This window comes from Macrobrachium nipponense, chromosome 44 (assembly GCF_015104395.2).
Source record: "Macrobrachium nipponense isolate FS-2020 chromosome 44, ASM1510439v2, whole genome shotgun sequence".
NCBI lineage: Eukaryota > Metazoa > Arthropoda > Malacostraca > Decapoda > Palaemonidae > Macrobrachium > Macrobrachium nipponense.
In genome coordinates, this window is record NC_087221.1 from 39,268,807 (window position 1) to 39,293,704 (window position 24,898).

The following is a 24,898-nucleotide window of genomic DNA, read 5'->3' on the forward strand; positions in this document are numbered from 1 at the left end:
TATATATAGCTGAATCCCACCTTCGGATGGTGGGAGAGACAGAATAGGATTTTTGGGAAACTAAATTAAGTTGATGATATACATCTTGGTTCCTCACCTGTTAGCATAGCCGACTTCGTGATTACTGTCACTAAAGTCTGCTTCTGCGTTACTAGAGTTGCCAGCGAGGTAGAGACCTGTAATGCTGGTGCGCTCTAGATGATCTGTCAACAGGGGCGTGACCACAATGTGACTAGACCATATGACCATACTTCTGAGGGCAACGAAGCTAAAACCACCACCTGACCTAACCTATTAAAGTTAGTTCCATAACTTCTAGGCTAAAGAAAAGGAACGCGCCTCAAGCGACCAACTTCAAAGTTAAAAGCACACCTATCCCTTTTCTATAGGATAGGATTCGTGTTGCTTGCTGCCCCCAATAATATATCTACGGATATGTATGGTCCTAGCGACTTACAGATCTCAAATTGTCGTCTTCACATCCCGTCGGGAGTGTGAAGCGAACACAGAGTTGCTTCGCTAAAGCGTGGTGGCACTCAGGATGTTTACTGAGTGTCATGCTCTGTTGAAATGCTTCCGAGGCCGCGCCCTCACCTCTTGAGCATTCATATTAAGAAAAAAAATCTCAAATCTTTATGCAAACATAATGAATGAGACTTCTTAAAAGAACTCCTTGACTATAATGACAGGGTGTTCTTGGACATGAACCAGTCTGGTCTTTTACGGAACACCGCAGATTGTCCGTTGACCTCGACTTACTATAGTTTTATTAAGATAAAACTTGAGAGACCCGACAGGGCACAGGACTCTCTAATGCCTTTGCCCAATAATTTGTGCCATACCCTTGGTCTCCAAACCTTCGGGTCAAGGTTAGACAGGTTTTCGTTCTTATCAAGAACGGAAGGCTTAGAGGACAGACCGCATTATGTCCTTTAAAGCTAAAACCTCTGATGATAGCTAAAAGCTCACTAACCCTCTTTGCCGTGGCTAGAGCGGTTAGAATGTTAGCCTTTCTGGTCACGTATTAAGTTCGCAGAAAGGATAGGTTCGAAATGCTTTTGGCATCAGAAACTCAGACTACGTCTAAGTTCCATGCGGAAACCTGCGATCCAGAGAATTTCAAGATCTCCCCAGACCTCAAAGATCGTGAAGCTTTGTTGTTTGACAGAACCGAATCTCTGAGCCTAGAGGCCGTCAACAACATATTTGCATATTCTACAATAGTTAGGACTTCTATCTTATCTCGTACTTCATACGGAAAGATAGAACCATAAAGAAATTCACAGAGGTCGAACTGGAGGAACAGTCATTTCCCTTCACTATCCAGAAACGGCCCGCTCCGCTTGAACACTGAAAATAGGCAGCACTGCTTTGCCTTGGCCAAGAGACTGCCATTAATCTAGAAGATCTTATCGCTTCTCGATAGTCTGAACGCCTTCAGACTCAGAGAGGAGAGATATTAGATACTTCACTAAGTGACGAAGTTAGATTACACCGATTCTCTGGGAAGGGTCTTTGGACAATTCTCTGAATTACCTGACCTCTGTGAATCCAACCTCTTAGAGGCCAACATGTGGCGACTAAAGCTAATCCTCTAGGATCATGAATAAGGGAACAACTTAAGAGGAAGCTCCTTCGTCTTCAAAATTACGAAAAACGTTAACGAAAGGACGCCCTCAGTCTCTCCTCACTTTCGAAATACTTATAAGTGAGGATTACTCAAGACGTCAGTAGTTGTTGCATTCGATCGAGAAGACCCGCACGGACGTGCACTAGTTTAACGAACCTCTTGAGGACCGTTACGTTCCGTGCCCAAGCCCATAACCAATTCTCTGTTCTTGAGCTATGAAAGAGCTGAGAAATTATCCGAGATGATTTGGGCCACTCGATCCAAACTCACCCTTCGAGGAACTGGAGAGCCGACCAATTTGGCTTCCAATTCTTTCAGACAATGTGCCAGAACATCTGTTCCTCTGTTCGGATGTCTGGACCCTCTCGCTATCACCCGAGGTGATCCTCAAGCCGTTGAGAGAAAATTAGAATTATTACAAGATCTTTGATGTTATTCCAATTTCTTCGTGAGGAAAAATTGTAGAGGGTCTTGAATTGCTGTTTATTCAGGGAAAACAAGCTTCTCCAGCGAGAAATGGTCCCCAGCAAACTCATCCATTCCCTCACTCAGCCTGCTTCCTTCCCTAAATAAGGCTGCACTTTGCATAAGCAGGAGAGCATTATTATAGTGCTATGCCGCGGTAGATTCGTACAGAGATCTGTTACCGTGCGGTAAAACCCGCACCGAACAAGTATAAGAGATATCTTGTTGAAATTTATAAGTAAACGGAAGGCATGTTCATTCATGATTACTAGAAATTTCCTCAACCCGAGGCTTAAAAGTCCATGATTGTATGGCAGAGAGACGCAAACCAAACGCGCATGACACCGAGCTAGCCGGTACTGCGTAGATCACATCACAGTAACAGCAGCCTTGTTATCATCGCTCGCACTATATGCCTGAGTTGCCAGCTACTCCTTTTACGAAGGGATAGGTATGAAATTATCGAGCAAAAGGAAACTCTCAAGCAGGCATATTTAAACGAAACAAAATTCGCTAAATACAGAATCTGAGTTGGTGTTGTCGTAACAATACCTGAATAGTTATTCTTACTCCGAAAAACTCGTTGGAAGGTTGAAGGGAGTGTCAAATAAATACATTAGAACAACAGTTCTTTCGGCTTCTATCCGCAGAGGTAAATACTATATGCGTATATGACTTGACCCATGTGTTAGCAAAATGACGCAAAGATAAACTACGTAAGTATTGTAGAATAATTTGAACATCGAATTCTCTACTACATCTTTCCTCGACGAGGAAGAGAAAAAGAAAGAAGGAAAACGACTGTCCACGTTCTAATGAAATGAGACTTTTTAAAAGAACTCCTTGACTCTTTGCCAAGAAAAGGGAGTAATATTCGAATAGAGATCATCAAGAGAGAACCGAGGATCGAAAAGGACCGTTCAAAGTTCTTATGATATTGGACATAAGACTTCCTTGCGGATCTAGTCTAAAAGTCTTTTTCTTACTCCCCGGATGAGCCTCTGAAATGAATGAGAGCTCTTCGAAATTTGTTAATGAGTTTATCCGCTTAAACGATAAAAACGTTGAAAAATCTATGTCAATGAGAACTACCCCATTTATGAGGGGTCCCCCACTTAAATGACAAAACGTTTAGTATCTTGACAATGGGGAAAACGTCCTTACTAGACAAAACTATTAGCACTTTGCTAATAGGGGAAAACCCTTTAACATGACGGAAAGTCACCCAGGAATCCGAGTATATAATCTTCCCGATTCTCAGAGAAATCGATGAAGAGGAAAGAGGGATCGAAGAAAAAATTCGGTATGTCTCTCCGCTAACTCCGAATCCTTTTTTAAAAATTTCTGTAAAGGAATGTCCTGTGAGAGTCCTGAAAAAACCTCCTCTTGACGAGCGTTTATAAAGCGTCAAGCGTCCTAAGCAAACGTCCTGAACAGCAAATAAAACGCCTTCTAAGTCTTTTCTCTCGCAAAGCGTCCTGCCGAGCTTCCACCGAAGCGTCCTGGCGAATGTGCACAAAAGCGTTCCTCAAAAGCGTCCTGGGAAAGCGTCCTGCTGAGCGTCCTCAAAAGCGTCCTGCCGAGCGTCCTGCTTAGCGTCCTGCTGAGCGTCCTCAAAAAACGTCCTGCCTTAGCTACGAGCGTGTCTGAGCAGAGAACACCAAGTCTTCTGAACGACGTTTTCAGAGAGGAACTCGTTGAGCGCCTTGATGCATGCAAGGCCCGCCAAGAGGCGTCCTGGCGAGCGACCTTGCCAAACATCTCAATGTTATGACGAACCGCGTTTTGCGTATGACGTTGAATATTTTTAAGGGACGTCCTCATGCGAGTCTCCATGGAGAGCCGCACGCTGCTCCTGAAGAGTGTGAACACTAAAGGAAGACGTATGGCTTTCGTCTTCCGCAAGGTGCTTGCCGAAGCGTCCTGGAGAATGTCTCTACTTATAGGACGTCGAGCACCTCCAAAAGCTTTCTCACGTCTAAATTGCCCTTCTTATGCCGACCAGAGACATAAGTTGTTTGACTGTGCAAAGCAGCTTGCCGGCCGTCAAACTTATCAGCTTGCTTTTCGAAGTAAAGCGAACGTTTACATAACGTATACGGAGCGCCATGAGGAGAGGAGACGAATACTGAGTTTGCTCCTCCAAAAGGTGGAATCAAGAATGTCCTTGATTACCAAATTCTTTTGGAATGCTAGCGAGGTTGAAACAGCTCTAACTTCATGAGCGTTCACTCGCAGGAGGCTCAAATCACTCTTCTGGCAAGATGAATGAACCTCCTTAATATGTAACAAGTGATATATACATGAGCGTTCATATACATGAGCGTTCACTCGCAGGAGGCTCAAATCAATCTTTCTGGCAAGAGAATGAACCTCCTTAATAATGGTACAAGTGATTATACATGAGCGTTCTATCAGGAGCGTTCACCGCAGGAGGCCAAATCATCTTCTGGCAAGATGAATGAGCCTCTTTAATAATGTATAAATGATGTATACATGAGCGTTCACTCTCAGGGGGCTCAAATCACTCTTCTGGCAAGATGAATGAGCCTCCTTAATAATGTATAAATTGATGTATACATGAGCGGTTCACTCGCAGGAGGCTCAAATCACTCTTCTGGCAAGATGAATGAGCCTCCTTAATAATGTATAAATGATATATACATGAGCGTTCACTCGCAGGAGGCTCAAATCACTCTTCTGGCAAGATGAATGAGCCTCCTTAAATGTTCCCTTAGAAAAGAGCCAGTGCATTCTTCTAAAAGGGTAAATGTGGTCTCTTTACTCCTCATCCTCTCGTGACGAGAGAGAGGACGTGAAGCGTCTCTTCTCTAAAGCTTCTTTAGGGTGTGCGAGTCCTTCCGAGAGCCCCAACCCCTGTGTGGGAGAGGATGCCTCGGAGGCCGAGAAACAACCCTTGAAGCTTCGTGCACGTGCTCGATCTTCGGCAGCCTGGGAAGCGACAACAGGACCCTGCCGAAAGGAAGCCAGATCAGCATGAAAAACCCGTAACCCTCCTTCGGCTTTTGACATGCCCTCTCCCTGGTTTCTGGGAGTCCGACAGAGGTCTAGGCCTAGAGGCGTTATGGGGCCGATCTGACGTTCCCTCCTAACGAGAGAGAGGACGTGAAGCGTCCTCTTCTCTAAAGCTTCTTAGAGGGCGCGAGTCCTTCCGAGAGCTCCAACCCTTGCGCGGGGAGGACGCCTCGGAGGACGAGAAGCAATCCTTCAAGATTCGTGCGCGTGCACGATCTTTAGCAGCCTGGGAAGCGTCAACAGGTTCTGCCGAAGGGACGCCAGATCGGTGGGAGCCCCCGTAACCCTCTTGCGGCTTTCGACATGCCCTCTCCCTGAGTCCTGGGAGTCCGACAGAGGTCCAGGCCTAGAGGCATTATGGGGGCCGATCTGACGCCCCCGTCCACAACACAAGGGGCACTACACTTCACAACACTGATTGGAGAGCGAGCACTTTAGTCTAAGATTACTTGATGTAATCCTCTAGCAGACACTTCTTCTAGGCCCGTAAGCCATACCACAGGGTTAGGCAAAATAAAATCTACAGGAGGTTAGAAGGTTCATTATTTCTAACTTCTGTTTACTGTGGAGGAAAACTCCTGATTCTAACACGCTCTAAAATGCGTACATGAATCCTACTTCTTCCGTAATCAGTCACACATTACACTAATTACATTGAACTTATGCAAAGAAAAACAAAAAAGTGTAAACGCCCTCCATATACACTAAGCGAGTGTCTACCGAAAGTTCCGGTAGCTTCATCCCCCAGCCCCCAAGACAACAAAATCTGAAACTAGGCTAACTAGCCTCAGACATCAATGCAATGAAAAATTTACGATAGCGTATGCCTAGCCACAAATCCAAGTCAATAATCGTAAGAATAATTAGGATACTTAAGCGGCTAATGAAGTTTCAAAATCCTAGGCGGAGGTCTGTAAACAGTTGTTTTACCGACCGGCGACAGAAAAAAGTATGAATAGAAAATGGGAATAGTTCCTGATATCCGCCTCCCAGCGGCGGGAATGGGTACCACCACCTGGCCGCCCACTGCGTGTGCCGCGAATTTTGAAATTCTGTCGGACTTCGGAGAATACAGCTATATATATATCTGTCAGGTAAGTTTCATGAACAAACAGGTGGTTAGAATGTAGTTGGCAGTATGAATGAGTCTCTTTGGGAGTTTAGCAGGAGTGTAAATGAGGTAAGTGATTTGGTGGCACAGTTACGAGAGATATTTGGACAAGAGTTGGAAGGGGTAGATGAGGTGGTGAATGGGATTTGGGAGGATGGTAGTGAGGGAGATGGTAATGGGAGTCTGACTGGCAGTGATCTGGGAGAAGTGGATGGCAGTGTAACCGAGTGTGTGTTTGAGGGCCCTCAAACAAGATCCAAGGGGCCTGTGTCCGGGCATCCATGGGTGTTGCGGAAGGCTATTTAGTGTGGGTGTTGTGAGTGTAGGGAGACGTTGTCAAATGTAACGGGGTAGGAAATATGGAGGAGTTATGGAGTTCCATTCGACAATGTCTGAGAGAGAGAGAGAGAGAGAGAGAGAGAGAGAGAGAGAGAGAGAGAGAGAGAGAGAGAGAGAGAGAGAGAGAGAGAGAGAGAGAGAGAGAGAGAGAGAGAGAGAGTGTAATTGCTGTATGGATAGTTGACTGAATTGGCTGATGGTGAGTTCTGGGTTGTTGGCTGGTGCAGCTGGAGTTGGCTGTTAGAGTTCTGTGTTTTGGAGGCAGTCTTGAGTCAGTCTTTGGTCAGAATCGGTGATGATAAGTAGTGTCGGCAGCAGTCTGTTAAGTCTTGAAGGAATTGAAAGTTAGTTGAGTTGTGTTATTGATTTGTTGTTTGTTTTGTTAAGTTTGATGTTGTTTGCTTTGGAGTTGTTGTGCCTGTGCTATTAATTTGTTGTGCTTTTGAGTTCCTGGGGGCTGTTGTAGTTCCTTGATGTGGTTGTAGTTGTTTAGTTGTTGTTGTTGTTAGTGAGCTGTTGCGATTCATTGGTGTTGTTAGTGGGTGTGTGTGTTGCCTTTTTGTGTTGTTTTTTGTGTTGGTGATTATTTGTGCGGTGGTCTTTTGTTGTGGTTGTATTCCTTGTTTGTTGTTGGGTTGTGGTTGTTCCTTGGTTGTTTGTTGTGTTGTTGAGTTGTGGTCCTTGGGTGTTGTGTTGTTGTTGAGTTGCAAGGTTGTGGTCCTTGGTTGTGGCGTTGTGGTTCTTGGTTGTTGTCTTTGTTGTTGTTAGTCTCAGCGACTTCGACCAGCGGACAGCACAGCATAGCCCTGAGTATCTGCAGTTGGGTGAGTACATGTTTTTGTGTTTTTTTGTTCTGTGTGTAGGTAGGTCAATTGTCCTGCATATTCCGTAGTGTAAAGAGGAAAGTGTGACTGAGGGTGAGTTGGGCAGCTGGATTGGTCAAGTTTATGTGGGGGGGATTTTGCCAGCTTGTTTTTTAGCTTGTGATCCCGCCACACAGGTACAGCAGGGCCTGAACCAGTTGGGGAAGGAATATCTTCAAACCAATGGAATGCAAAACCAAACTGAAGGCATGGCAGAATCATACACTAATGGAACTGAAGACACAAGAAAGGCACTGTCATGGAAGATGGCACTGGAGCAGCTGATTACATGGAAGAAGTCATGCACAAGAGCAGGAGAGTGCTTGGGAGCAGTTAAGATCACCGAGCACAAAATACGTAAAGGGGTCCCCTACTGACATCCCCAAAACTGCAATAGTCATAGGTATAGGCAAAGAGTGATCATGCAACAGACATGTAATGGAAGAACACCTGACACATTAAGGCAGCACCAAGGAAGCCTCATCCAACACAGTTCATATCCTGAAAGCTGGAAGCACAGAACAAGACAAAGAGGAGGATGAAGAAGCACCCATCTACATATGACATGGGGATACAAAATCATTCAACCCAAAGTAGTATAATTACATTAATTATATTTCCCCCAAAAACAAGCACTAGAAAGGGGAAAGATATGTTACAAAACCAAAAATTCACAGTAATACACATGAATGCTGTGATAAGATATAAACAAAAATGAAAGTGAAAGTTACAATAGAAAGATAAAAAAATTCATGGAATATGAATAATAATTATAAACTAAGGAAAATTCAAAAATTACTAGTATTCACATGAGCAACTGTAAAAAAATAATGTGTAAAAATGAAATAAAGAGAAGTACCTGAAATTCAATGAGAGATTTTTGATAGCGTAGTCGCTGTTTCGTCCTCAAAGGAGTTACCCTCCCTGGTGTGCCTCAGGGCCCCAAGGAGATCAGGCTAATATCAAAGAAATATCTTTTAGCCTGATCTTTTAGCCAGGTATTATGCCATAATGACAAACACTATGACAAGTGATAGAGTATAATGGACTTAAAAGACAAGAAGGCATTTTTTCTCGTCTTCAGCGAAAGCTGTACCCAGTTTTCCTACGTCAAAACCTGTAGAAGTGACTATTGCGCATGCGCATCAGCCATCTTGTTTTATGTTCGGGCTGGCAAAAAGACCAAAAATCATTTACTCTTCTGGTCATCACAGTCGAAAGATTATTCAGCCAGTACTCCTCTATCTTGAGATTTTTTTTTAAATCAGTCATGGAATCGCCGACATTTGAAAGTTAAGTGCTCATTTTTAAGATTTAAACAGTTAGGTTAAAAACTGTGGAACAAGAAACTTTTATTGTGAAGCACAAAAACTAGTGTTTTGCTTACCAGTCCAGCATTGTTTAGAAGATGTGACCGGCGAGTCACATGTTCCAGGTTAGCCTTTATGAACGTGAAAAGTGTTCATAAATAAATTTTTGTTGGAAGGTATTTTGCCTAAAGAACTATTCCATATTGTATTATTAAATTAGTTAATCTCTTCAGATAACAGTTTCTACATGAGGTAGTAGCATAGCCAGTTTAGGACAAATAATTTTAGACTGGGATTGGCAATTATCGGTAGCCCGTAACCTAAGATATTATATCTTTAAGATGATTAAATAACACTTAGTACTTACCTAATTTTTCGGTGATAAGCACCTAGAAGTAGATAAACAGACTACACCATTTGAGGTTTATTTTGCCATGTATAGTATGACCGAAATAAACCAAGCCAGATAATTCCTAGTGTTAAGTAGTGAACCCTCTTACTAACACTATTAACCAAAGTTGTCAGCCTATGATACGTATTCTAAGGCTAGTAAAATTGGCAACAGGTGCCAAATGTAATAGAAGTCTAAAACTCGGAGCTACATGTTAAGTGGTGGTTTTTAAGTAACATGTTGAATGGGTTGCTGAAATTTTAATTCAAATTATCACTCTAGGTTATGCTTAGAGTAAGTGTTGATTTACTTGTAAAGTAAAATAACCTAACATGAAGGTTAGTGTTGGTATGATGGTTTTATATAGGCTAGTTTATCAGAAATGTAACATGCTAAAACTATTCAAGGCTTAACAAAAATGTCTGTTTTGCTATGATTTAGTATCCTAGCCTATTTGTGTATATGTGTGCATATATGTATATATGTGTACAGTAGTACCTCGAGATATGAAATTAATCCGTTCCGAGGTGCCTTTCGTATCATGAGTTTTTCGTATCTTGGACCACATTTTACATGTAAAGTGGCTAATCCGTTCCAAGCCCTCCAAAAACACCAGAGTAAATTTCATAATAAAGCTAAATTGACCTATAAACAATGAAATACTACAACAATTTGGACCATTCAATACCTAAATTAAGAATAAAAATGCAAAACCTGTAAATAAAGTGTATATTAGTGTACAAGAAATATTATTACTGTAACGTAAAATGTGGAAGCTTACCTTTCGAGTGAGGCTATCTCCGAAAGTGGCGGCAGAGGAGGAGGACAAACGGCAGATACGTACACTTAACTTTACAAAACACATAAAAAAATGTCAGAAAAACAAACTAAACTTTACAAAACACATTAACAAAACTGTAATACTTAACTTTACAAAAAACTTAAAATAAAATTTATTTTGTCTTTTTTTTATTTTTACATTTCTTTTTACTTTTTTATACTTCATGTAATTTCAATTTCTTCACCACCAATTGGATGCCAGTCCGTTAACAGAATTTTTCGAACCACCCATGAGAAGCCTTGAACTCTGGGGTTGCCGTTGATGTCCCCTCTCCGCCGTTGTCTTCAGCTTGGGCAATCAAATCGCCAAAAATAGCGCTGGCCTTCTGGCAGATTGCCGTCTCGGTTATCGTATCGCCATCGATTTCTTTGTCCTCGATCCATGCAAGAAGCAGCCTTTCCATTTCATTATGCACATGGCTCCTCTTGTTGGACAAAATAGTCACGCCCTTGGAAGGTGTAGCTGCTTTGATGGCTTCCTTCTGCTAAGGATCGGTGCTATCGTCGACGGATTTCGGCCGTCTTGCCTTAGCAATCACACTCAACCACAAGCCAGATTCATACTTTTTTATTATTTCCATTTTTGTCTCCATAGAAAGCATTCTCTTCTTTCTGTGAACTTCAGCAACTTTCTTGGGACCCATGACTAATATGTACTGTACGTAATTAAGTTACTTATGTGATGTATACTAATTAGGTTCTCACAACACGATAAAGTAGCACAACGAAATCACTAACGAATTTACGATACTAAACGAAATCGTTGGACCGAACAAATGCCGCATGCGTAGGATAAAGCTTCGGGTGCAAAGTGGCCACCACGTAAGATGCATGATGGGAGGGATGCTGTCTAATAGGAGAGGATCTCATGGCTTGGCTAGCATCAGGAACCAATGGGAGAGCAGGAGGATGGTGGCGAGTCTACTAGAACTAAGATGGCGGCACGAGTTTCAAAATTGTTATCGGGCGATTCTCGGACTTTCAGAAACCTTTCATATCTTGAAAACTTTTCGTATATAGAGCAGTAAAATTTTTCGTGTCAGCTTTCGTATCTCGAGTTTTTCGTAAGTTGAGCCTTTCGTATCTCGAGGTACCACTGTACTATATGTATAGGTTTATAAACCACTTTATTGAACAAATTTCAAAAATTACTTGACTCGGTAACTAGTAACTTGGTTATGTAGCCTAACTGAAGTTCGATTCCCAGCTCGGCCAACGCGGAATCAGAGGAATTTATTTCTGGTGATAGAAATTAATTTCTCAATATAATGTGGTTCGGATCCCACAATAAGCTGTAGGTCCTGTTGCTAGGTGACCAATTGGTTCCTAGCCACGTAAAAATATCTAATCCTTCGGGCCAGCCCTAGGAGAGCTGTTAATCAGCTCAGTGGTCTGGTAAAACTAAGATACGTATCCTGCACTGACCAACCGAGTAATGATTTGTGGTCTTTTCGCCGGCCCAAACATAAAACAAGATGGCCGATGCGCATGCACAATAATCACTTCTATAAGTTTTGACAAAGGAAAACTGGGTACAGCTTTCGCTGAAGACGAGAAAAAATGCCTTCTTGTCTTTTGAGTCCATTATACTCTATCACTTGTCATAGTGTTTGTCATCATGGCATAATAGCGGGCTAAAAGATATTTCTTTGATATTAATCTGATCACCTTGGGGCACTGGCGCACACCAGGGAGGGTAGCTCCTTTGAGGACAAAACAGCGACTACCAAAAATAGGTTTTTCCTATGTCAAAACCTGTTTATTTTAGATGCCTAAAATTAAACAAAACCCATTATCAGATGAGTACTTGAAAATCCAAATGATAAAAGCACAAATCCCTTGGCCTCAAATATGAATGAAATACTGAAGTATGTACTCACTGGAGTGTAGGAGTCGCAATCATGCCACTGACCAGATGGTACAGAGAACTATTAAATATAACAAAATAAGGAAGTTTTGGATGAAACTGCCAAACAAATCACCATAATAACAGCAAAAAATGCTAATCCTGTGAAAATACAGAACCCTGTTTACTCAAAGCAAGGCCATACAGGGGAATGAAGTAATACCTTCTGGGATTTCATGGTGAAGGCTATGCATGTGCAGTAGCTTTCTTCAAGGTCTACCTGGTTGGTGTGGCTGAAGGGTGTTCACACAAAATAAATGTAGTGAAGAGTAACTGGTGTACTAGCTGGGAGTTGGTCACATGGAATAAGGTTCATATGGAACCATAAGTTATGGTTCCATATGAACAAACAAGAAGTTGGTATATTATATAACCACCTAAACTGCGTATTCTACTTTGTACATATCTTTGTCAACTCACCTTTTTCCATTAAACTTTTTATCACCTTCTCGGCAACCTGACTTTGGATTGAATGTTCGATCATATCTTCCACTATGATTATTTATATTTGAAGCACAAGAAGATTGAGCAGGGCCCTCTTCATCTGATGATGAAGTAGTTCCACTAACACAGTCTGTTTCAGGTAGTCTCTGATTTGCCTGCTGAAAAAATATAAAAAAAACACACACTTTTAGAGATATAACCTTGATATTACAATCTAGTACAGAGGCATTAACAGTATGACAAATTTGCTGAACACAAAAATTTTAACATAAGAATTTTACAAATTAAGGCCTTATACAATTGCATAAATTTTGTGTAACACACTAACATGCAATCTGGTGGGTGGCATACCAGTTATACACAATACTAAAAACAAGCAAAATATGTTCGGCACAATCAAGTTTTCTGTACAGCGTACAATCAAGCAAACCAAAAATAGATGTATCTTTCAGTGGCCTCGGTATAATGCTGTATGAGTTGCAGCCCATGAAACTAACCATGGCCCAGTGGTGGCCTGTCCTATTTAGTTGTCATACGCATGACTCTGGCTAAATTTAACCTTAAATAAAATAAAAACTACTGAGGCAAGCGGGCTGTGATTTGTATGTCTGATGATTGGAGGGTAGATGATCCACATACTAATTTGCAGCTTTCTGGTCTCAGTAGTTTTTAAGATTTGAGGGCAGACAGAAAAAGTGCAGATGGTCAGACAGAGCCATCTCAATAGTTTCTTGTACAGAAAACTAAGATATGAAAAATAAAAGATATAAGATAGTACTAACCCTAACAAAAAACATTGCCCAATTTCAGGCCACTGTTGATACTTGACAGACTACTGAAAAACCCCATGAAAAAAAAGATGAAAAAAAAACATATACTAGTTGGATTTCATTGCATTACTCCAAAACCCTACTATCAGTCAGTCAGTCCACCAAACTTAACAACAAAGATGAAACTGGAAGAAGCAAAGCGAATAAAAGGCTTATAAACGATACTAGAAGCTCTACTCTATTGGGCAGATATCTGACAACCTGAGTGACCTACACACACTCAGAGGTAACAGTTGTCACCAGACAGGATAATCACTTATTCTGCCTGAAAAGGCACACTGAAATGGTAAAGGTTTTTTGCAAAATCTCTTTGGGCTCAGACTAATCTTTTCTACCATTTATTTTTATCTATTCCTTTTTGGTCTATTCCCCTGGTTCAATTTTGACCTCTCATTTAAGAACATCTTTCAGAACAGCCCTTATGTGATGCAATAATAAAATAATAATAATAATAATATTTATAATAATGAATTAGGAAGGAGGCCTTCTCTGAGGGCAGTAGCATTGAATACAATAGCTGTTTCAACGGCATTTTTAATTTATATAGAATCTTCTCAATTCTTCTTATGTTCTTCTTCTCGTCAGCATGTAGCTGGTGTATTAAGTTTCCTAAGGACATGTAAAGATTTTCATTCTTTGTCTTAGGTTTATTCCATCTAAACGTGTCGACAGCGGCACAGGCAGTCATCTATGAGAGTATACAGTAAAGTGAATTAAGATACGTTTTACAAGTATTTATAACATGCAAGGTCGTGTACAATCGGTGGGCGGGTCGCGATGAGCAGGGATTTTAATTGGCCGTTGGATGGTAACGAAATCTTTCCCTGAGGCGATGAGACCTGCGAAGTCTGGCCGGAGTTATTAGCGTGGGTTGGGTGTTGGTTGGGGTACCTACCTCTTGGGCGGCAGGTACTGCTGACGACATTCTGTACAGATGAGCACACTCTTCCGCTCGTTCTCTCTCTGCTTCTTCTCTCTTTCTCTGTCTCTCAGCTTTTTTCTTTCTCTCTCTCTCCCTCTCTTTCTCGTTCGCTTATTCTTATTCTCTCTTTCTCTCTCCCTCTCTCTCTCTGTCTCTCCCCCCTCGATCTCTCCTCTCTCTCTCGTGGCGGTATACGGAGTCGGATGGTTTTCTTGTGCTATTTCTTCTTATGATGGTAGGAAGAAATTCTGTTTCTTTTACCGTGTTGATAGTCGGCTTTTTCTCTCAATATGTGTAATGCTTCAAGGTAACGTAGGCGTTTCCGGTCAGGTGCTTGGTCAATAATTTTTATGTTCGTTATAAGTTCAGCTCTTTCTGGTCTCCTGTTTATGTGTTCCCTGTAGTGATTGAAAATGGCCCCTTCTTGAAGGTGGCAGGAAAGTCGCTTGGAGAGTCTGGTGGTGGTCATCCCGATATAAGAATGGTGGCATCCATCCACCGAGCATGTGAATTCGTAGATGACACCCCTTCTCTTCAAAGACGTTTCTGGGGCGCTGGGTTGTTTTTAAGAAGCAGCCTGGCTGGTTTTCATGTTTTTGTAATAAAATTAATGAGGCTAATTTATCACTTTCTGTAGTGGGGGAGACATTTTCGCTGATTATTTTCCTTATAGCCTTTTCGTCTTCCAAATATTTGTGGTGCATATGATTTTTATTAAATATCTTTATAGCTCCACTTTGGTTTGTTAGTTTCGGTCGTTCTTTCCTGGTGCCATTTTATTTATGGAGTCCCTCGTTTGGCGTTCGACCATGCGGTTTGAGAAGTTATTGTTGATGAGGACTTGTGTAGACCTTTCGATCTCACTGGTGGTTTCTCTCCACGTGGAACAGTGTGTAAGGGCGCGGCGGACGAAGGCATCTGCCACCGATCTTTTATACCTGTCTGGGCACTCGCTGTACCCAAGTTCAAGGCATAGACCCGGGTTTGTGGGGTTTCCTTGTAAACCGTGGTGGTGTAATCCCGTAGGGTTTCTGCTGTACCCGAACGTCCAGAAAGGGTAGGGCACCGCGCCCTTACACACTGTTCCACGTGGAGAGAAACCACCAGTGAGATCGAAAGGTCTACACAAGTCCTCATCAACAATAACTTCTCAAACCGCATGGTCGAACGCCAAACGAGGGACTCCATAAATAAATGGCACCAGGAAAGGAAGAACGACCGAAACTAACAACCAAAGTGGAGCTATAAAGATATTTTATAAAAATCATATGCACCACAAATATTTGGAAGACGAAAAGGCTATAAGGAAAATAATCAGCGAAAATGTCTCCCCCACTACAGAAAGTGATAAAATTAGCCTCTATAATTATTACAAAAACATGAAAACCAGCCAGCTGCTTCTTAAAAAACAACCCAGCGCCCCCAGAAACGTCTTTGAAGAGAAGGGGTGTCATCTACGAATTCACATGCTCGGTGGATGGATGCCACCATTCTTATATCGGGATGACCACCACCAGACTCTCCAAGCGACTTTCCTGCCACTTCAAGAAGGGGCCATTTTCAATCACTACAGGGAAACAACATAACAGGAGACCAGAAAGAGCTGAACTTATAACGAACATAAAATTATTGACCAAGCACCTGACCGGAAACGCCTACGTTACCTTGAAGCATTACACATATTAGAGAAAAAGCCGACTATCAACACGGTAAAAGAAACAGAATTTCTTCCTACCATCATAAGAAGAAATAGCACAAGAAACCATCCGACTCCGTTATACCGCCACGAGAGAGAGAGGAGAGATCGAGGGGGGAGAGACAGACCTTACCTTACCTTACAGACCTTACAGTTTGTTCGGGTTGCCCCAGGTCCCTCAGTGTGAGGCGCCTCTAATGTCTACCAGAGAGTTGCTAGTACATCTTCCGGTATATTTTGCATCTTCCAATCTTGGATGGTCTGGGATGCAGTTTAGATATTTGTCGAGCTTATTCTTAAACACATCTACGCTCACTCCTGATATATTCCTCAGATGAGCTGGCAACGCATTGAATAGACGCTGCATTATCGATGCTGGTGCGTAGTGGATTAATGTCCTGTGTGCTTTCCTTATTTTTCCTGGTATAGTTTTGGGCACTATTAATCTACCTCTGCTTGCTCTTTCTGATATTTTTAGTTCCATGATATTTTCTGTTATTCCTTCTATCTGTTTCCATGCCTGAATTATCATGTAGCGTTTCTTCTTCTCCTTTCTAGACTATATATTTTAAGGATTGTAGTCTTTCCCAGTAGTCTAGGTCCTTAACTTCTTCTATTCTAGCTGTAATGGACCTTTGTACACTCTCTATTTGTGCAATATCCTTTTGATAGTGTGGGTACCATATCATATTGCAATATTCAAGTGGACTACGACATATGTTTTATAAAGCATAATCATGTTTCAGCTTTTCTTGTTTTGAAGTGCCGTAACAACATTCCTTCCCATTTTTGCTTTACATTTTGCCAACAGAATTGCTATTTGATCATTGCATAACATGTTCCTATTCATCATCACACCCAAGTCTTTAACTGCTTCCTTATTTGTGATTGTCTCATTATTAGGTCCCCTATATGCATATAGCTTTCCTTCTCTGTCTCCATAATTTATTGATTCAAATTTATCAGAGTTAAATACCATCCTATTTACCTCTGCCCAATCATATACTTTGTTAAGGTCTCTTTGTAGAGCGTTCCTATCTTCATCACAAGTAATTTCTCTACTTATTCTTGTGTCATCAGCGAAACTACTCACTGACCGAATCCTTAACATTACTGTCTATGTCTTCAATCATAATAACAAACAATATTGCAGCTAGCACCGTACCTTGTGGCACACCGGATATTACCTTGGTTTCATCCGATTTCTCATCGTTTGCAATAACTATCTGTTTTCTGTTGTGTAAAAATTCTTTTAACCATCTTCCTACTTTATCTACGATATTGTGTTTTCTAATTTTCTTTGCTAATATATTATGGTCTACTTTGTCAAAGGCTTTTGCAAAGTCTAGATAAACCACATCTGTTTCATTTCCGCTTTTCATATTTTTGAATATGTTCTCACGGTGGACTAACAGTTGGGTTTGTACTTTTTCCGGGTACGAAAACCGTGTTGTCCTATATTAAACAAATTATTTTTTATTAAATGTTTCATAATATTTTTCTTCATTACCCTTTCATACACTTTCATAATATGTGATGTTAGACTCACAGGCCTATAATTACTTGCCTCTAGTCTTGATCCACTTTTGAAAGTAGTGGTGATATATGCTAATTTGTGCTCATCATAAATCTTGCCTGTATCTACACTTTGTCTTAATAATATTGCAAGTGGCTTTGCGATAGAATGAACTACTTTCTTTAACAAAATAGCAGGGACTCCATCCGGCCCTGCAGCAGCTCCATTTTTAATTCATTAATTGCCTGCACATATCAGCTTCATTAATTTCTATGTCAGCTAAATATTCACTATTTTCTTCCCTTACTTCTATATCATATCTTCATTATCTATTCTAGGGGTGAATTCTCTCTTATATCGTTCTGCCAGTATGTTGCAAATTTCCTTTTTTTCTCATTCGTTAATCTCCCTTCAATTCTCAGAGGGCCTATTTCTATTCTTCTTTTATTCATCTTCTTCGCATATGAGTATAATAGTTTGGGGTTTTGCTTGATATTTAATAGGGTTTTTTCTTCCAAGTCCCGTTTTTTCATTTTCTTTTGATTGTATAATCTTTTGTTCTGCATTTTCTATCTTACTTTTTAGTTCTATAACTTTCCATGCATTTTTTTCTTTTGCAAGACCTTTTTTCCACTTCTGATTTTCTGGAACAAGATCCTTCTGTCTCTTGTTATGCATAATGATGTTACTTTTCTTCTTCGGTATATATTTTTCCACTATTTTCTCCAATATTTTATATAATATCTCCGTATTTACCCTTATGTCATCACTTACGAAAATGTTATCCCAATCTTTGTTTAATTCTTCATTAATTTCTGACCATTTTATATTTTTACTGTAGAAGTTGTATTTTCCATATCCTTCCCACTTTTTCATTTCTTGCTTATCTTTTTTTGTTTTTCTTAAAAATTTTTTCAACTTGCTTTGGAAATGAAACTGTTAATTCTTTATGACATTATGGTCTGAAATACTCGCATTATAAACTATTATTTCTTTAACATAATTCATCTCGTTCACAAATACTAGGTCTAAAGTATTTTCCTTTCTTGTTGGCAGGTGATTTATTTGTTGAATGTTGTATTCTAGTAGCATATCTAATAGCTTTTCAAATTGCCTCTTATCTTCTGCGCCCTACTATTACTCTCTTTTTTATATGTATAAGTACAACCACAATCTCCTATTCGTTCTTTCCATTCTACGAAAGAAAAGTTGAGTCACCAGATAGGAGAATAGTCCAGTCCTTGTGATTTCTACATATATCATCCAATTTTTCAATTATTAAGTCAAACTCTTTAGTATTAGGAGGTCTATATATTACTATGTTCATCAATTTTTCAGATTCAAATTCTACCGCTATTAGTTCACATTCTGAGTTACTATATTTCTCATATATTTTTCCTTGTTTTTTGTCTTTCCCATATATTGCGGTTCCCCCTTGATTCCTATTTTTTCTATCTGATCTATAAGTTTGGAACCCTTTTATTTGATCATCATTCCAGTCTCTTGGGAATACCAGGTTTCACTTATATTCATTATATCTATTTTCTTTTCATTTGGGTTAGTTCTTCTCTAAGTACTCTATTTTTCTTTTGAGTTACTCGTAACTAAACCCTGCGCATTCATCACTATGATGGTTTGCGTGTTTTCTCCTTCATTTAATACTGGTAGTAATAAGGATTTTCCCATGTCTCTTTCCTGTTCTGGTATGTTGTTCTTTTTTTCATTTCAGAAATTCTGACATTAAAAAATCCAACTTTTCCATAATATGTTTGATCTTCCTTCATCATAATTATTCATTTTGTGTCTGAATCTGCAATTTTCTCCGTTTCTGCAATATCCTCTTGCATAATAAATACAGTTATCTCTTGAGTAGAATTTCGGAGCTGATGCTTTGAAATTTTTTGCTGACACCTCTGCATATCTCATTGGTGGTTTGCTTTTCTCTTTTACCTGATATTCTTGATTTCTCTCTTTATTTGTTTCTTTCTTATTTTGGATTTTATTACTTGGTTATTTATTTGATTATGATTCATGGCTACAGGGTGCATATATTTGCATTTTTTGTCGAACTTACATCCTTTTCCTTCTTTTAGGTTTTTACATATTTTTGGATGCAGATCTCTGCAATCATCCCCATATCCATCTAAGTATGCACATTTACCATATATTTCATAGTTTGACATATCTTAGGATGTTTGTAGTAACATCTTTCTCCAAATCTGCAATTCCCTCTTTCAAAAGGTTGCAGATTTTGTCTTCTTGTCTATTTTTTCCTCTCTTTCCCGTCATTGTGTAGATCTGGGTAGAGCCTCTTCGGGATTTTGCTTTTCTGTTGTCATATCGTAATTTATTTCTTCGTAGGTATGCTGCTTTATCGCCTCATATGTAGTTATCAATGAGTATCTCTGCATCCATACTTTTATCTTGTTCTTTGTTTTCCTTATTTTTTTCTGTCATTTCATTTTTGTTTACTTCTCTTCCGTTTTCCTCTTCTTCTTTTTCTTCTTCTTCTTCCTCTTCCTCTTCTTCTTCATCCTCACCTATTTGTACATTCAATCTTGATTTAATAACATTGTCTATCCATGATAGACATGTTGAACAAAAAATTCTTGTATCTTTTCTCAAATCTTGTATTACCTCAGCACACTGTGGATGGGTCGGAATGTTGCATGCAGCACATTTTCTGATTAGGTTTTGTGGATTGACTATGCTATACAAACCTTACACAGTTTGCATGCTTTTGGCAGAGAGAGGGAGAGAGAAAGAGAGAGAGATAGAGAGAGAGAGAGAGAGAGAGAACAAGCAGAGAGAGAAAGAGAAAGAGAGAGAGAGGAACAATAGAGAAAGAGAGAGAATAAGAATAAGCGAACGAGAAAGAAGGGAGAGAGAGAGGAATTGCAGAGAGAGAAAGAAAGAAACTGAGAGACAGAGAAAGAGAGGAAGAAGCAGAGAGAGAACGAGCGGAAGATGTGTCATCTGTACAGAATGCAGCAGTACCTGCCGCCCAAGAGGTAGGTACCCCAACCAACACCCAACCCACGCTAATAACTCCGGCCAGACTTCGCAGGTCTCATCGCCTCAGGGAAAGATTTCGTTACCATCCAACGGCCAATTAAAATCCCTGCTCATCGACCCGCCCACCGATTGTACACGACCTTGCATGTTATAAATACTTGTAAAACGTATCTTAATTCACTTTACTGTATACTCTCATAGATGACTGCCTGTGCGCTATCGACACGTTAGAGAAATAAACCTAAGACAAATGAAAATCTTTACATGTCCTTAGGAAACTTAATACACCAGCTACATGCTGACGAGAAGAAGATCATAAGAAGAATTGAGAAGATTCTATATAAATTAAATGCCGTTGAAACAGCTATTGTATTCAATAATAATAATAATAATAATAATAATAATAATAATAATAATAATAATAATAATAATATATAATATAATATAATAAACAATAATAAATAATATAATTATAATATAATAATAATAATAATAATAATAATAATAATAATCAATAATAATAATAATAATAATAATAATAATAATCAATAATAATAATAATAATCGAAGACCCAGAAATATACAGACAGGAGAATGACAGACAGAACAGATGACTGGCACAACAAACCAATGCACGGACAATACATGAGACAGACTAAAGAACTAGCCAGCAATGACACATGGCAATGGCTACAAAGGGGAGACCTAAAGAAGGAAACTGAAGGAATGATAACAGCGGCACAAGATCAGGCCCTAAGAACCAGATATGTTCAAAGAACGATAGACGGAAATAACATCTCTCCCATATGTAGGAAGTGCAATACGAAAAATGAAACCATAAACCACATAACAAGCGAATGCCCGGCACTTGCACAGAACCAGTACAAAAAGAGGTATGATTCAGTGGCAAAAACCCTCCACTGGAGCCTGTGCAAGAAACATCAGCTACCTTGCAGTAATAAGTGGTACAAGCACCAACCTGAGGGAGTGATAGAAAACGATCAGGCAAAGATCCTCTGGACTATGGTATCGAATGGATAGGGTGATACGTACACAAATAGACCAGACGTTGACGTTGATTGACAAAGTCAAGAAGAAAGTATCACTCATTGATGTCGCAATACCATGGGACACCAGAGTTGAAGAGAAAGAGGGAAAAAATGAATAAGTATCAAGATCTGAAAATAGAAATAAGAAGGATACGGGATATGCCAGTGGAAATCGTACCCATAATCATAGGAGCACTAGGCACGATCCCAAGATCCCTGAAAAGGAATCTAGAAAAACTAGACGCTGAAGTAGCTCCAGGACTCATGCAAAAGTGTGTGATCCTAGAAACGGCGCACATAGTAAGAAAAGTGATGGACTCCTAAGGAGGCAGGATGCAACCAGGAACCCCACACTATAAATACCACCCAGTCGAATTGGAGGACTGTGATAGAGCAAAAAATAAATAAATAAATAAATAATAATAATATAATAATAATAATAATAATAATAATAATAATAATAATAATAATAATAATAATAATAATAATAATAATAATAAGCCATGATTCCCATGACAAAAGTACTACAGAAGATGGATGCTGGGTACCAACTCAAGAAAAGAGGCAACAGAATTAACCATCTGATGTTCACGGATGACATCAAGCTGTATGGTAAGAGCATCTGGGGGACATCAGGATGGAGTTTGGAATAGAAAAATGTGCCTTAGTTAACATACAAAAGGGCAAAGTAACAAGGACTGAAGGGATAAAGCTACCAGATGGGAACAACATCAAACACATAGATGAGACGGGATACAAATACCTGGGAATAATGGAAGGAGGGGATATAAAACATCAAGAGATGAAGGACACAATCAGGAAAGAATATATGCAGAGACTCAATGCGATACTCAAGTCAAAACTCAATGCCGGAAATATGATAAAAGCCATAAACACATGGGCAGTGCCAGTAATCAGATACAGCACAGGAATAGTGGAATGGACGAAGGCAGAACTTCGCAGCATAGACCAGAAAACCAGGAAACATATGACAATACACAAAGCACTTCACCCAAGAGCAAATACGGACAGATTACACATAACATGAAAGAAAGGAGGGAGGGGACTACTAAGCATAGAGGACTGCATCAACATCAAGAACAGAGCACTAGGGCAATATATGAAGACCAGAAAAGACGAGTGGCTCAAGAGTGCATGGGAAGAAGGACTCATAAAAGTAGAAGAAGACCCACAAATATACAGAGATAGGAGAAAGACAAACAGAACAGAGGAATGGCATAACAAACCAATGCACGGACAATACATGAGACAGACTAAAGAACTAGCCAGCAATGACACATGGCAATGGCTAATGAGGGGAGAGCTCAAGAAGGAAACTGAAGGAATGATAACAGCGGCACAAGATCAGGCCCTAAGAACCAGATATATCCAAAGAACGATAGATGGTAATAACATCTCTCCCATATGTAGGAAGTGCAATACGAAAAATGAAACCATAAACCACATAGCAAGCAAATGCCCAGCACTTGCACAGAACCAGTACAAAAAGAGGCATGATTCAGTAGCAAAGGCCCTCCACTGGAGCCTGTGCAAGAAACACCAGCTACCTTGCAGTAATAAGTGGTACGAACACCAACCTGAGGGAGTGATAGAAAACGATCAGGCAAAGATCCTCTGGGACTATGGCATCAGAACAGATAGGGTGATACGTGCAAATAGACCAGACGTGACGATTGACAAAATCAAGAAGAATGTATCCCTCATTGATGTCGCAATACCATGGGACACCAGAGTTGAAGAGAAAGAAAGGGAAAAAATGGATAAGTATCAAGATCCGAAAATAGAAATAAGAAGGATATGGGATATGCCAGTGGAAATTGTACCCATAATCATAGGAACACTAGGCACGATCCCATGATCCCTGAAAAGGAATCTGGAATAACTAGAGGCGGAAGTAGCTCCAGGACTCATGCAGAAGAGTGTGATCCTAGAAACGGCGCACATAGTAAGAAAAGTGATGGACTCCTAAGGAGGCAGGATGCAACCCAGAACCCCACAATATAAATATCACCCAGTCGTATTGGAGGACTGTGATAGAGCAAAAAAAATTAAAATTAATAATAAAAAAAAAAAAAATAATAATAATAATAATAATAATAATAATAATAATAATACAGTGGAACCTCGACATACGAAAGTCCCAACTTACGAAAAATTCAAGTTACGAAAGCAAATACGAAGATTTTTTTGCCTCTGCATACGAAAATAATTCAGGTTACGAAAGGGTGTTACTGTAGAGTCCCGAGATTCACCTGGACCACCGAGAACAATTTTAAAACTCGCGTGCCGCCAACTGAGTAGACTCGCCACCATCCTCCCACTCTCCCACTGGTTCCTGATGCTAGTCACCGCCTTAAGATCCTGCTCTCCTATTGGTTAGCATCTACCCCTTGTGCTCTATGTATTCTATTGGTAGAAGGATGCTGTAATTTGAAAAACTTATTCATGCAATACATTTAATTAAAAAAAAACATTTGGTAGAGATAGAAAAAAGAATAGAAATGAATGGTTATTATACTGTTTGGCAGTTTCAGTAGTTGAAGAGAGATAATGAAAATTTATGATTACTGTACTGTGTGCTAGGTAAAAGTGGTTGCTTGGCGATTGTTCGTTTCTCGTAGTGTGAACGTAAACAAAAAGTAGGAAGCTTTTTTTTTTTTTTATTATTATTTTGGAGTCACATTTCTTCTGTCGGATCGGCGTCGTAACCCTAGAACATGTGTTGTAAGCCTGGAAATAATTTACTGGGGTGTTTTTGTAAGGCTTGGAACGAATTAGGCAATTTACATGTAAAATGTGGTTCAAGATACGAAAAAATCAGGTTACGAAGGCCGCCTCGGAACGGATTAATTTCGTATCCTGAGGTACTACTGTAATAATAATAATAATAATAATAATAATAATAATAATAATAATAATAATAATGCTTGGGAAGCAGACCCTCTCTGAAGCATACTTTATAAAGAGTAATGGCTACTTCAGCTGCATTACGCTTGTAGAGATTCTTCTCTATTTTTTTAATAGCAACTTTTTCTGTGCTACTTGAAATAGGTTAGTAGGGTGCGTATGGAGGTCATTCTCAAATGCAGGCTCAAGATTAGTGTATATATTTCTAGCTTTTGTCTGGAACTGCCAGACAACCTTTAGGCTAGGAAGCTGATGGTTGACCACTTCTGGTGTGGTGTCCTTCCTCCTTATATCGAGGGTCATCAGCAAAAGGTCTGCCCCTTGCCGATCTCTTATTAGTTGATGGTGGCAAGTCACGTGACGCAACACCCAGCAATGTTACCGCACAGCTCAGGAGATCTCGGAGGCTGCAGCTGCACAACCATCAACACAGTGGAAGTGGCTTGAGCCTGGCCCAAGCAAACAATGAAAAACCTGACTTGTCGCCATCAACCAATAGGAAATTGGCAAGGGGCAGACCCCCTGCTGATGGCAGAGGAAGGACACCCCACCAGAAGCACTTCCACCCTCAGCTTCCTAGACAAAAGCTTCCAGACAAAAGCTCATT

At 40.1% G+C, this 24,898-nt stretch overlaps 1 protein-coding gene across 4 annotated transcripts in view; it reads right to left on the reverse strand.

The window, feature by feature from the left end:
- The window catches only part of LOC135204204 (ras guanine nucleotide exchange factor Y-like), a 191,588-nt gene that overhangs the window by 123,229 nt on the left and 43,461 nt on the right, over positions 1–24,898 (reverse strand). For all 4 annotated transcript variants that reach the window (XR_010312128.1, XM_064234293.1, XM_064234294.1 and 1 more), the window contains one exon: positions 12,312–12,493. Coding sequence is in view for 3 of the 4 variants with exons in the window: in XM_064234293.1 (XP_064090363.1) it covers positions 12,312–12,493 (182 nt within the window). In the remaining variant the exon portion in view is untranslated. The remainder of the gene's footprint in view (positions 1–12,311; positions 12,494–24,898) is intronic.